The 14,782-nt window shown below is 44.0% G+C and overlaps 1 protein-coding gene across 1 annotated transcript in view; it reads right to left on the bottom strand.

Annotated features, from left to right (window-relative positions):
* grid1b (glutamate receptor, ionotropic, delta 1b) overlaps positions 1–14,782 on the bottom strand; it is a 455,566-nt gene that overhangs the window by 195,409 nt on the left and 245,375 nt on the right. Inside the window, exon 3 of the mRNA XM_073489190.1 lies at positions 6,748–7,032. Coding sequence (XP_073345291.1) covers positions 6,748–7,032 — 285 coding nt within the window. The remainder of the gene's footprint in view (positions 1–6,747; positions 7,033–14,782) is intronic.

Here is a 14,782-nt window from a genome sequence, read left to right as displayed (position 1 = left end):
TCGGCTAATTGGTAAGCGGTGTGGTGGGATCACGCAGCACGGTGTGTTTCTGCCACAGCACAGTCAGAAACACTCACTTTTTTCCAATCCTCCACTGACTGATCCCAATTACCTTTGAAGTGAGCACTTCAGTCGCATTTAATGATGAGATAAAAACAAAAAAAGGCTCATTAAGAAGCCATTAGCTGCTGTTAAAACCGTAACATTATTAACATTATTAAACATCTGTGGACGATGCAGGAAGTTAAATGTTTTGTCATCACACTTCAGTCTGTCACTCAGATGTCACCATGCTGGTCTGAGTGGGATTAAAATGGGCTCTTTGACGCACTTTGTTTCTGATTGGCCCACACGGTGCGCCCGCATCACAAAGCAGGATAATCAGACTCCATCTTCACTCCATTATTCAGATGTGTCACATCTGACACATCATCAGTCATCTGCATCATATTCAGTGGGCTGCAGCCGCCGTCCACAGAGCTGAGTGAAGATACGAGTCGATCTAAGTGTTGTTATTTCTGTAAGTTGATGTCGAACGAGCCGCACCATGATACTGAGGTGAGCGTATCTCAAAAACTACAAAGAGTTATACTGAATGTTTGGCAGCACTGGATTCAGAACAACTCGAATTTTTACAATTTAAAAAAACTAATTCATCTCCCAGTAGAGAGGTGGAGGGATGACGTATTTTTGTAGGCCAACCCAGAAGTTAGCATCGTCCTGGTTACTTCGACAAAAAGGCCTTACTGCACAATTACTATCCAGGTTTTCTATAAACTGATCAATGTACAAGTTGTAAAGTCAGAGTCAGAATAGTGTGTAACTAAAGTGGGCCTGTAAAGACGGACTAGTGAGTAGATGAGTCTCCGTGTTCGCTGTGAGGACGTTTAATGTCCCCGACGAGACACTTGTTAGCAACTAGCAACTAGCTTTATAATTAAACTGAGAATTTGTTGAAATACTATCGAGGTTAAAAGCAGAAAAGTGAGTAAGAGATAGTTATATATGTTTTACTTCTACCTACTCCTTTTCAGACACTGTTACTTTTGTTTTGTTTGTTTTTTATTATGTTGGTTTAATTTTTGTTTCAAAATAAAGTCCTTCATCATCATCATCATCATCATCAACTTATTTCCGGCATTTAACCAAAAACCAATTAAAATATCTCAGACTTTGAGACGAGGGGACTGGATGTGCTAAGATGCTAACTGATTTCTGGGTTTAAGGACTCGTTAGTACGGCGGTCTATTATTAAGGTATGATAAAAAGGTGAAATCAGACATTTTGATTCTGCCATCTGTAGCCACATGTGTCGACAGTATTCACTGCAAATTTTATGTTTCTACCTCTGACAGAAAGAAATCTGTGGGGCGTAACATGAGGTAAACCAATCAGAGTGTCTGTAGCATTGCTAGCCTCCGTCTCCTCTGTCTCCCCGTCCTCCGTCCCATCAACAGCAAAATGAGCAAATGCAACAGATTGGACAAGTGGATTAGTATTTTGATTAATGGAGGACGGGGTGCAGGTGGGTGAAATACATCTTTAATGAGGGAAATATTAATTACCTCACCATCTGTTACAATAGTTCCTCAAACAGACCAAAACTTCCAGTGCCAGCCCGACACGAGGAGGACGAGGAGGAGGAGGAGGAGGAGGAGGAGGAGGTGAATGGATCTTTGTTTGTGGCGTTCAGAGCAGCAGACATTTTAAAAAAAACAACAGTAATTTATTTTGTCCGACACGACGTCTCCTTCCATTGTGTAACACACAGAGAACACCGTCGATGGGTTTTATAGGGGAGCATTTATTTATCCAATTTGTCAGCGGTGTGACCACAAATAGAAATTCTGTTCACCTCCTCGCATTGTGTTGCACTGAAGGCAGATATCTCAAAACCCAGACAACAGTTAAATGATCCACCAGAGAAAGGAGAGGGAGCGCTGGTTTAATTCTAGGGAGCCGGTTCCTCCAGGAGTATTTCACATCAGATTTCAGGGGTCAAAACATCATAAAACTTTTAACAGCACGTTAAAAAGTGAGTCGATACGTTGAAGGGAAGCCAGGAAGTAAAATCTTAACAGCTCCTCCGCGTCCAAACACGGTTAATATCACCTGCAGACGGTTTGTCAGTTTCTTACAGACGCTTACCATTTGTTCACCTCCCGCAGTCAGAACCAAACTGTCGGCTCCACTCGGTGCTGTTTTTCTGTGGGGGTCCCTGCTGGTCTGAGCCGGATCAGAGGTTCATCGCTCCAACCTGACACAGGTTCATATCAGAGCTGGAGGGCAGCCCGACATCACAGCAGCTGTTGAATCAGTCTGAAGTCGAGGTTTTCATGTCGCTCTGCAAAAAAAACCCTGCTGGTGTTTTTCTTTGTGTCTTCTTGACTCCAGTTACTCGTTCATGACCGCGTGGATAACAAGGTACACAGTGACATCCTGTCCAGTCACACAACAACACAGTCTGATAGAGGAAAAATGTTTCAGTGATCAACAACACTGATTCATTCTTTTATTCTCTTTATTAAAATTCACTCCGAACCTGCAACAATCAGTCGGCTGCAGCAGTAACCGGGCTGGAAACCGCAAACAATGAGCGCGGCGCCGCGACATTACAAAGACTGCAAAGAAATAACACGGCGCGTGGCGCACGATAATGAAGACATCAGGAGAAATAACATCTTCACACGGAGGTTCAGGTGTTGTGTTTGTGTGTTTAATAGTGCAGCGCTTTGCTCTGATATGGAGGCTGTGAACTGAGGAGGCGGCTCACACACTGAACTGATGATTGTTAGAGATGTAATGGCTGCAGAGCCTTCAGCTCGTTACACGGGAGGTCGAGGCCATTTGGTGTCGCACAGAAGTCTAACTGCATTTTTACATTACAGAGAAAGAAGGTTAAAAGATTTGCCACAAAGGAAATAACAAGACTGTAGTGGACCATTATTTTCATAAAGGACTGACAGATGTGATGGTATCAGTGTTTATGTAACAAGAAACTGCAGAACTATGGACCAAGACTTACATGAGACAGCACATGAGGGTGAGGATGTCTGTCAACGGCTACAATATCTGACGAGAAACAGCCAAATACATACATTCATTAACAGCATATTAGATAAACCTGACACTGTGTGACCTCTAAGGACACTTAAATATAAACTTATGTCATGTTTGGTTTTGCCTCTGCTGTGAAGATATTGAGAGAGCGACTGAGTGCTTAATCCCAGCCTCTCCAGCACGCTGCCAGCGACTTCTGCCATAAATAAAAATACATACTGACACGAGATTCAAAAAGTGACAGACTCCAGCAGCAGTCCTGCACTTTGGCTTGACAGCATTTAATACCAAGTGAGTCCAAAATGTCCAAACGAAGCACACATCCCAGGGGCAGTTAAAAAAAGAAAAGATGGTGCAGCTGAGGTGAGAAGGACGACAGGAAAGCGTCGAGCTCCTCATGAACGAGGAAGATACAAAAACAGCCAAAAGCTAAAGATGTTTCAAACCAGAGCGGCAGCAGACGCTCAGCTGGGCAGCCGATCACACCGAGACCTCAGAAGTTTTTCACTTTGTTGGAGCAACAGTCCAAAACTTAACCTAAAGAAGAGAAACAAATCCTCCTCCCTTCAGCCTGCTTCAGTCCAACTTCTGCTGAGAAATGTTAATCAACTAATTCAAAAGAGGGACAACGGGCTGTCCCACCAGCTCAGCTGGTAGAGCGTGCTCCCCAGGCTGAAACATGTAGAGATGAATGTGACCGACACTGATGGACGACATAAAGAAACAAAACCACGACTTCTGCTCCAAAAGAGCCGGTTTGTCAGAATCGTCGTCCAACCAGCAGAAATCAAAAGTTGGCTGTAAACATGAAAACTTCCAGACTCTCCGTGTGCTGTTGGGCTCCAGTAAAGTCCTTGAATGCCTCCTGTTGGGAGTTAAACAGCGTCCTATCACCGAGGGACAGATGTTCCCCTCTCCATGCGATGAGATGGGAGGTGGGCAGGACGTAAAGGAGGCTCGAAGAAAAGAAATCCCATCTGCCACCGAAGAAACGGTTCAGTTTGATTGTCTTTCAAACTGCACAGCTGAGTATTTATGGACATTTCCACAGCCTGAGGATGTGACGCAGGGAGAGAAAAGTTCTCCTCGGCAGTCTCGCTGGTGTCCGTCGCTCTTGATGTTCACTGAGCCACCGGTTCAGTTATTACAGCCTTCAGATCCTGGCCCTGCAGCTACTGATGCACTCTAAATCACTCTGGATAAGAGGATCTGAGAGGCTAAATGCCTGCATCTGTCTATATCCTTATATTGTAATTGCCACCATCCTGTATTGATTACGCTCAAAAATCCATTGAGCCTAATGTGATTTCATTAAGATACAGTCCAAGTAAGCTATTCCAAACAAATACAGCAGATGGGAGGGGTTGATCTCTGAAGTTTTGCTGCAACATCCGCTCAAGAAAACCTTCTCCAGAGCCACATAACATTGAAAATCATTGAGGGGGCCTGCAGCTACTCCTAATACTTTATCAATCGTGTGTCTATATGTATTCAATGTGCATTTACAACATCAGGTGAGTGTGAAGGAGAGCTGAAGAGATCCGGTGCAGACACACTGAACTGTTTCAGGTTTAAATCCATGGTTGAGGTCGTGCAGTTAGCATCCATTCCTGCAGCCCAGAGGACAATTTCTGTTTTTGTTTTGGACACATCGGGTCATCGATGCTCTTTGTGTTGGCAAAAATCGATGATTACAAATTGGTCTCAAAGTTCTTTAAAGTTTAGCAAACAAACATCCTCTCAGGCCAAAACTCAACAAGGAAAACAATGCCAAAAACTATATTTTTCAAAAGGTTAAGAAAAACAGTGAAATGTCCTGCAGTGATGTTTGTCACGGTTTGACCTTTGTGTTTGTAGTCAGACGCATGAAGTTTGAGCCAAGAATGAAAAACTTCAACCAAACAAACTCGAAGGATTCAAGAGAAAAGACTAAAATATTAAAAACTGGACACCTAATGTGAGGGTATGATTAAAGCCACATGAAATCACTGAAGTCATCTCTCTCTGTAATCAGTCAGTAAGTATTTCACTGCTGGAGGGATGGACACAAATATTCTTCACATTTGCGCATCGTGACCAAAGAAAACAGAGAAATGGGCTGTGGTGGTCCAACACCCAGAATGCACTGCAGCGCACACTGGTCCAATAAACACTCAGAGTCCGTTTGAAACAGAAAACTGTCCAGCTGGAAACAAACATATCATATTACAGCTAAACAGCCAATAAAATATGTGCAGGATTTTGATCGATGGTGTTTTCAGGCTGTTTTCACTGCAGGACAGTCTGGCACTTACATCTGGTTCATGAACTCTCGAGGTTGGAGCTACAGTTTGATGAAATATGCAGCGTAGTATCAGATTCTTGGTTTATAGATTAATCAGCACTGCCTAGTTTAGAAAGTTTGGTGAGACGCCATCAATCAATCACAAAATGTGTCATCTGTCTGACCTCCGGCAGCAAAAACGTGGGTGAGAGAAGGTTAACGTGGTTCATTTACAGTTACTGGTCGATGTTTGCACCTACAGGTGGCTGCAACAGAAGATATGTCTCCGTGGTTATAGAGTTTAAATTTAATCCGAGGCTCTTCTTGTGTTGTCTCGGCTACTGTCTGGTTGTCAGTCAGCTCGAGACGGGCTGATGATGGTTATTGCTTCAAATAGCTCTGAAATTTAATGTCTTGATTTGCTGATGAGCAAAGAGGCGGAGAAAAACTCCAGTCTGACAGGAAACCAGTGAAAATACATGAATGATGGAGCAGCTGTCTCTACCAGAGGAAGAAAATAGCAGCATTATCTCAGTTTATCACCTGAAGAGCCGAACCTGTGTGAACACGTGTGTTTCTTTGAGTCGCGTCTGAATAAAAGAGCAGGTGAGTCATCGAGAGGCCGCCGTGATACAGAACCTGAAGATGATCTCAGTGCTGAAGACAAAAGAAGACACAGACGTCCCATCAAACGCTGCGTCATCACCCCAACAGCACGGAGAAAGAGAAGAATAACATCCAGGTGTCAGAAAGAGTTCAGAAAAGACTTCCAAGTATTTCAGACAATAATCCAAAGTTTCCATTAAAGCTCCCGATGTGTTCAAAGACAGAGACAAACCTTTAAAAACATCCACTTATCTTTCTCACCTGTGATACAAACATCACTACGACCCTCACTTCATTAAAGCAGCATACTGTGTGTGTTTACACTGTGTGTGTAAGAAATGCTAATTATCTCAAGCATCAAGTCTTCAAAACAAGACCAAGTTCAGTCAAACCGCTGCTGAGGAAAGCACCAAGCAAAGCACAGACATATTTTGCAGCTGACTGACAGACAACGCTGCTAAAAATACTGCGGCTAAAACCAAAGCAAAGCAATCAACTCATCACGTCAGATCACCCTCAGCATCTATTCTCATCTCCTCTAGATGGAGGATATGAAGGGAAGCGGAGGCGGTTGTCACTTCCTGCCACATTTCAAATTAGTTTTACAGTCAACAAAAGCGCATCATCATCATAGACGACCCGCAAAGATACAATTCAGCACGTTTACCGACATGGACAGAGTTAAAAATGGCTGCATTTAAAAGAACATCTGGCTTCATCCAGATGTGCCAGTGCAAATTTCAAGACTTTGATGATCCACAGCTGAAAACAAAAAAACTAAATCAGCCAGACAATCCTCAACCCAGCCGCTCACTCACCATACTCGATGTCGTAGAAGACGATGAACTTCTGCCAGCGCAGCTCCTCCACCAGAGTCAGCATGACGTCGTTGAGGCGGACGGGCGGCCGGGCGGCCAGCGTGTAGCGCTGCCCGCCGGGGCTCGGGTTGAACTGGCAGGCGGTCCGCGGCGACCCCTCGCTGTTCCTCTGGATGTACAGGTGAGGGATGTGCATGGCGTCCGTCAGGGACTGCAGCGCGCTGGCCGACGCGCAGCCCGTCGAGGTGACCAACGCCAAGATGCCCTGGTTCATCAGCTCGCAGGCTGCAGGAGGAGGAGGAGGAGGAAGAAGAGAGAGCTGATTAATTTGAGGTACAAAATGACGCCTTTTACAAGTAGATGAAGAAAACACAAAACGCTGAATTGCAGAAATTCTGAAGCACACAATAATAATCAGTGCCGAGGGATGAAAGGCTGCAAAGACCTCGACAGAAGCCCAACTCTAATATGAAATAATGTCCTGACCTCTTATTGCTGCCCTGTCGTAAATCTACAGCACAGTCTGACAGCTGAAACCATTGTTTATCCCTGACCCGACCTGCTTCTGAACTGAACCTGCAGCCCGTCTCTGAATCCACAACAGAGCAGAAACTCGTTTGATTAAACAGGCCACATACCAAGTCTGCTGAGGCTAAGCTAAAGGTTAAAATGTGCCTGACATGAGGAGGTCGACTGACAGCTTCATCTAAATGCCACAGCGTGCTGAGCTGTCGAGCTATCAGCAGCGCTCGTGTGGAAAAACTATAAAAACCCCTCAGGGATCAGAATATACAGGAGACAGGACCATGTCCCCGAATGTGAGCGAGCTTAGTTAGATAAATAAACCAGTCTCCTAACCCTAACACAAGTCAGCTAGCATTGTTGAGTCAAAATCAGCAACCTGGAGACAAAACCGACACCATCAAGGTCCGTTCAAAGAAGCAGATCTTATTAGCATGCTGCTAAAGCTACTTCAAAGTTCTGTGACACAAACCAGCAGACCTGCAACATCAGAACACCTGCAGCTCCTCTCACCTCTCCGCTCAGCGGCAGCCATGTTGTCACGGCCTGTTTAAAGCTCTTACAGTGACTTCACCTCATACAAACATCATTTCCCTTCAATCCTTCTCAACAGGCTGCATCTTTGATTTCCACAACAGTTCTTTGACCTTTTGCTTCTCAGGAGATTTAAGCTCTTTCTCCTCTCTGAGGCCCGTGGATCTGCAAACACCGCACAATATGAGGCCTCAGATATCTGCCGCCATCGTCCACTTCCTCTCTGCCTGAAGCCGTCCTACGTGAGGCCTGCTCACAAATGTTTGGGGTCTGGACTCTAAAAATGTCTCTTTATCTTGATTACAACCGTGTTTTCCTGTCGACATGCTCCCTCCCTATGGACAGCCCTGACTTTAAAACACCACTCTGCTCCTGTCCTCAGTACAGCGCTGCAGGGATGACCAAAGTTTATGTTTACTTCCCCGTTTTTGTTTTTGATCGCCACTTTTATTTCTGATGTGTAAATGCAGTTGGCAGAAGTGAAAAGCTAACCGATAACAACGTTACTATAAACTGATCGATGCACAAGTTGTGAAGTTATGAGCCTCCGTGTAAAATCTCTTAAGCTTGTGTAAATCACAAACCTTATTTCAGGCCTTCACTGTAACTCAAAAAAACCCATAAGCTTCAAGATCAGGAAACAGGAAGTGCAGAAACACTAACTCACTCTCAGGTTTTCCGACTCACTCCTGCTGGAACAGTTACACTCTTCATGACTTTTTACATTCTCAGGAAGCGTCAGTATCATCTCCCACCTCCACCTTGCACATTTAAAGTCCTGTTTAACTAGATATTGAGCTCCAGGATCCCTTTTTTCTGTACGTACACACACACACACACACACACACAGTGCTGAGGCAGCGTGACGCTCCCAGCTAATCATTCTCTCTCTCGGCTTCCCTCCTTTTGAAGCAGGTACATCAAACCTTGTTATTGGAGCCACAAAAGTCAGAGCAGGAGGCCAAACTGCAGACGCCACAGTTTGAGTTTCCCCACGGAGCCCTGACTTTACCCTGCGCTTCTAAAAAACACATTTAAATGTTAGCAGGACGGCAGTTGTGTGTTCAAACATTTAAAATGACTGATGATTATGCTTTCATAGCACGTAACCTTTCACTGTCCTCCAGAAGTTAAGTTTATTAACTACAGGTGGATATTCTGCGTGAGGTCGAGGCAACAAAAACCTTAGTCTTTATTTTTTAATAGCTCGTCCACACAGAAGCATCCAGATATACACAATTCACGATGAGCGCCGTGTTGTTTGTAATGTTTTGATGAAACATTTGATTTTCTCAATACTTAACCAAGGCCAAGGCCCCAAACTTATTCAAGTATTTGGAGTTGTCTAGACAGAACCATTATCGTGCCTCGAGAAGGAAAACAAACATGTTTTCAGTGAATGATTGGTAGGACATGGAGGCTGAACATCTTCAGCCCAGTTGCAAGAATTAAATACTGACATTTTATGTTGTTTATGTTCTGCAAACCAGTTTTCAACATGCATTCATACATATCAACACTTCTACAGTACGTGTCATATAATGTTCAGATTACATGTACATGAGAACTATCATGGCAGGACGGCTACCGAGCCAGAGACCACTGTTCAAGATGGTGTTTCAACATCTGTAAGCACGAAACCTCTGGATGTGTTTAATGCAATGTCAGGGCAATTTTCAGCCGCGTTTGTGGCGAGAATACAGGATATTTTTAAGGAGACGCTGCAACAAAAACTGACATTTTTGACGGCCATGTCGACGCCAACGAAACTGGATATTTTCAACAAGACGCTGGGACTTTTTCCAGCTGTGTTTGTGGCAACAGAACTGAATATCTTGAACAAGACATTCCAATATATTTTCAAACTGGGCTTATGGCAACAGTGACAGATATTTTTAAGGAGTCATTGGGACTTTTTCCAGCTGGGTTTGTGGCAAAAAAACTGCCATTTTTTACAAGACGTTGGGACATTTTCCAGCCATGTTTGTGCCAACAAAACCTCGTATTCACCACGAGACTGCGGGACATTTTCCAGCCATGCTTAAGGCGACAAAATTGGATATTTCCATCAAGTCGTTGGGACATTCTCCAGCCGTGTATGTGACAAAAATACTGCAGATTTTTAATGAGTATGTTAGTGGCAACAAAACCGAATATTTTTTAAGAAGACATAGGGACCAAGGAAAGACAAAACATGACAAGTTGCAACGTATCCGTGCCAACATTTATCCTGGTGATCGGGTTCACATTCAACACTGTTCCATCACAAACTGCTGTGAACTCCCATGCAGGTTAACACTGATGTCTTTAAACCATGAATCAGAGGTTGTAACAGCTGAATGGTTTGATTTGGAAGACGCTGATGAAAAGTTTGATAACTTTTCATTTCACAAACTACAGAAACAGAATGACCTGTTTATTACCTTTTAAACGCTACAGTGAAAGTTTCCGCCTGTCGTCGACTTTTAAACCACTTTTCCTTCACAACACCTGCTACAGTAACATTTGCAAAGCCACGTGGAGATTCCTTTCCCCCTCCGGTGTTCACCCCTGACAGGCAGACAGCCGCAGTTTAAGCCTCTCGCAGCCTTTTCATCTCTGGTTAGAGCCCGACTTTCTCTGCAGGAGAAGATCTGTCCGGACTAAAAGGTCAAGAGACGCTCCAAAGGGCAGCAGGCATGTTTTGACTGAGCTCCCACCAGGGAAATGTTAAAATAAACCACACATTTATGCAGAGGCAGAGGAGCATGAAGCATACCCAGGTAGCCTTCCAGGAAAAACTACCAAGAATAAAAAAAGACAATGCAGCGGTGGAACAGCTGGCTGGTCGCAGAGACCCTGCAGCTTAATGTTTGATGAGTCAAACTTGGCTGAACTCGGGCTGAATCTCTCCGAGTAGAGAACAAACAGAGGACAGAGCCGTGGAGGAGCGCGTCGACATTCAGCTGTTTTCTAAATGTACGAAATTCATCTTTATTAACAGAACGACATTCGGTTTGTAATTCGTGCTTCGTCAGCATCCGGCGTCGCTCAGGAAGAGATGACGAAGCAAAAAATCCCACCGACTGAATTTAAATTGTCTCAAAGATAAAGAGACAAATGTGGCTGCTGTGAAAGTGGAGCTAATGAACTTGCACTGGAGCATTTAGGGTGTAATCTTGTATTAAATTAGTAAGTGTTTTTTGCTAAAAGCCCACCAGATAAGATTGGAATCGGACTCATCGGGTCAATTTAATAAAAAATAAATCAGTCTGTCACAGCTGATCCCTCACATGATGGAGGTCACAGCTGCAGGACGACTCCGAGTGTTTCAGATGAGCCTGAAGGAGCTGCTCATAATTCAGCCGTCTGTGTCGCTAGATTATTGTTATATTATTCTGAAAGTTATAGTTATTTTTTATAGTTATTGTAATAAATGATTCTGAGTGATCCAATCAGACTTTAGCACTTTAGACACAGAAGCAGACAGGCTGGTACAGCCATGCTGCCACAAACTGACACTTTTTACAAGGAAACAAACAACTTCCTGTTTTCATTTAATGCTGAATTTACAAGAAGGAGACAATGATTCAGAATCTGTCAGAGACAGAGTTTCACTACGTTATAAAGTTTGTTTTAACTCAACAACTCTTAAAATCACTACATTTGTTAATGGAGTCTGGTGATGTTGTGGTTACTAGTTCAATGAAACAGTGTGTTCACAAACATCTGCTGCTGACACCGGCAGGTTAAGAGAGCCCTCCTCCTCCTCCTCCTCCTCCTTCTCTTCGTCATCTTCTTCTTTTTCCTTCTTCTTTGTCCTCCTCATCCTGTTCTTCTTCTTCTTTCTTCTCCTTTTCTTCTTCTTCTTTCTTCTCCTTTTCTTCTTCTTCTTCCACAGTGGATGTCAGTTGAGTAGACGGTCCTTCAGCTGGACCGTGGTCACATGTACGTGGTCACATGTGGACGTCCACTTGTCATCCCGTCCCTCAGACTGGATGATAACACCAGGAGTGAACCGGGCTGTAAGTGACTCCTTTCACATCAGTCTCGTCACACTGTCAGAGTCAGAAGTCGTGATGAGTGCAGCTCTGAGGATAAAGAATAATAATTTCCCAGACTGCTTTCTGGTTGTGATCTTCAATTAAACGAAGATCCATAACAGGTCACGTCTTGTGTTGATGTCTCTCCACATGACAGGAACAATCACATGTTTAATGAGCCTCGGAGCGTCAGAGACTCAAACTCACAGTCGGTCTTGCACTGAAATCACTGAGGACCAATTAGCATAATATACTAGAATGGGACTAATAGGTTTGGAGGCTTGAGAAACACAACGCCGGTAGCTGTTGGGAGAACTCACTCAGCAGCCCGGCTGAAATGATTTGGGTTTGCGACGTGACTCAGTCGCTCTATGGCTCCGCGGTGAGTCATGGATTCATCTGTGCTAAATGAAGCCTGCGCAATATTTAGCCGAAGCGACTCCCTGTGCATCCTAATGACACTTACAGAGTGACTCCTACCAGACGGCGGGAGACAAAAACCATTAGAGTCGGAGCGAGACAAAGATCTCCCCTCCTCCTCCCCTCCGCCCTGCTCCTTATCACTGTGATCTTTATCAATATCTTACCTCCAAATTAGCTCACAGAAACAAACTCATCTCATCCTTGAGCGGGGAGGTTATGGATTTGTACCAAATCCCTCTGCGTGTTATCGAGGCCTCTCAGACGATGCAGCAATGTCTGAGGACGTTATGGAAGCAGGGACATGTTTTATAATGATGTCTGAAAATCACATTCAGAGTACTCAGTATGTAAACATCCTTACAGCTCAATGCAGTTCACACAGATGGTTGTCAAACATGAGAATATCTGCGTGTGTGTGTGCGTGTGTGTGTGCGTGTGTGTGTGTGCGCGTGTGTGTGTGTGTGTGTGTGTGTGCAGTGTAATGAGGGAGGTGGTTATGCAAAAACCTGACATGCAAGTTGAAAAGCTACAGACGAGGAGAAAAAAACACCACATGGGAACTAATGACATTTTAGATAATTTCTGCAGCTTCTGGTTACTGATGCAACAAAGGAAGATGATTAAGTTTCTTGTGCACAACCAGGAAGTAAAGCAGGAAGTAAAGCAGGAAGCTGGAAAACCACCGTTGCAGCTCCGGCAGTCTGGACTCTTCCGTAAGCAGATACGCCAGGCTTCTGTTTCTGCCGGAAGCCGGAGCACGACGCACCAATTCAGCTGAATTCAGCACAGAGCAGACAGGAAGTCACACACCGAAACAACAACATAACATCCGGTTAATTTTCAGAATAAAACGCTCACTTCCCGGGTAAGAGATGAAGTTTTTTGCTTAACTCGCAACGGTTCTTCGAGACTGGTAAGTAAACAGCTAATGTGGTTATTTAGCAATAGCTAATAAAGGTAACTAACTGTATCACACTAATCTAAGTTTGCTTGTTGTTGAGTAAAGAACAGGAGTGGACAGATTTCCTGGTGATATGCTGCCAACAACCTTTTATGAGTAAAGATTTTACACTTATTATATTTACTCTCAAAACCTTTCTGGTCAAAAGAGCATCAATCAGATGTCTTGTCTTCTCGGTTTGACACTGATGCCACGAAACACTTTAAACTCAAGGTTGAACTTCTAACGTTAGCTTCAAACTGCAGATTAAACTCTATGATTGGATGGATGCTCAGTTGTCATGGATACCTGCCTCTGAAACAGAAAGTGATTGGACCTTGAGTTTCGATTGTTTCGTGAGACTGTTTCAAGGTTTTCACTGTGACTTTATCTCTGTGTGAAATCCCTTTAATGTGTGTGTTGGCCTGATGATCACACATCCAGGTGAGGGTCTGTGAGAGCGCGGCTGTCTTAGTTATTTATGGTTTTTCCATTATGATTGTGCACAAGGTCAAACATCGACCGGAGTCGAGCTTCTGCAATAACCAGGTCCACGTCAGAGATAAGAAGAAGACATGAAAACAAGGTGTTTCCTGCTGATGGACAGTTAAAGTGTGCAGATGCTCTTCTCCTCATCATCTCCATTATCCTGCTGCATGGACTTAAACAGTATTAAGTCTTATCACATCAAATTCAGTGTTCAGTTCTTGTATTTCAGCTTCCCCTTCGTTGCTGTGTACTTGAGCTGCACTTAAGTCTCAATCCTCACTCGTGCTGCTCTACCAGCTTCCCACTTTCACACAGATAATATGCTTATTTCAAGTAAAACAGTATGAAATGTGAAGAGTGCTATTTTTGGCAGGTTACCAGCCAGCATTAAGGTCCACCTTCTGAAAATCTGGGATTTACTGTCTGCTGGTTGCACTCGACGAAGTTAGCTTCCAGCCAAACCTCGACCAGCTGTTAACCAACACCGGCCGCCGCTCCGGCTGAGAAGCAGCAGCATTTGGACGTCTGAGTGTCTTTTCTTAAAAACCTACAGAGCCTCAGATATTCTGTTTTTCTTGCATCATGTCGATAACACAAGAATCTGTGATGTTTCTAATGTACACGTTTATCAGATCATCTGCTCCTCCTCGATATCCACCTGCTGCTTCCTGTTAATCCCACCTCCACCTTTTTTTTTTCACGGTTTCTGGCTCCGTGCATTAAGACGGCGTCTGGATTGTTTTGAAGTTACTATGACATAATAAGAGGGGAAATGAGATTCATTCATGTGTTGCGCCGAGGCCAGGGAGGCACAGATAATCGATCTGCGGTGGAAATAGATAGCCAGCCCGGCACAACAAAACAAAAGGATTAGTGCTACGAGACACGGCCTTATTGAACAGATCAGTGGCACGAGACAAAGCAGGAGGACGACGGGGGATTCTCCGTTTCTTATTCTCTCTTTGTGCTCCTCTATCTCTAAATCCCTCACTTCTACAGATACAGTATTAATCCACAATATTCCCGTGGTAATTATGGGATTTATTTCGCTGCTGTCGATCAATCAAAAGATACTCACAGCATGAGTCACAAAAACGCCTCTTCA

This window comes from Pagrus major, chromosome 20 (assembly GCF_040436345.1).
Source record: "Pagrus major chromosome 20, Pma_NU_1.0".
NCBI lineage: Eukaryota > Metazoa > Chordata > Actinopteri > Spariformes > Sparidae > Pagrus > Pagrus major.
The sequence above is the reverse complement of the archived record's forward strand: the minus strand, read 5'-3'. Positions and strand labels throughout refer to the sequence as shown.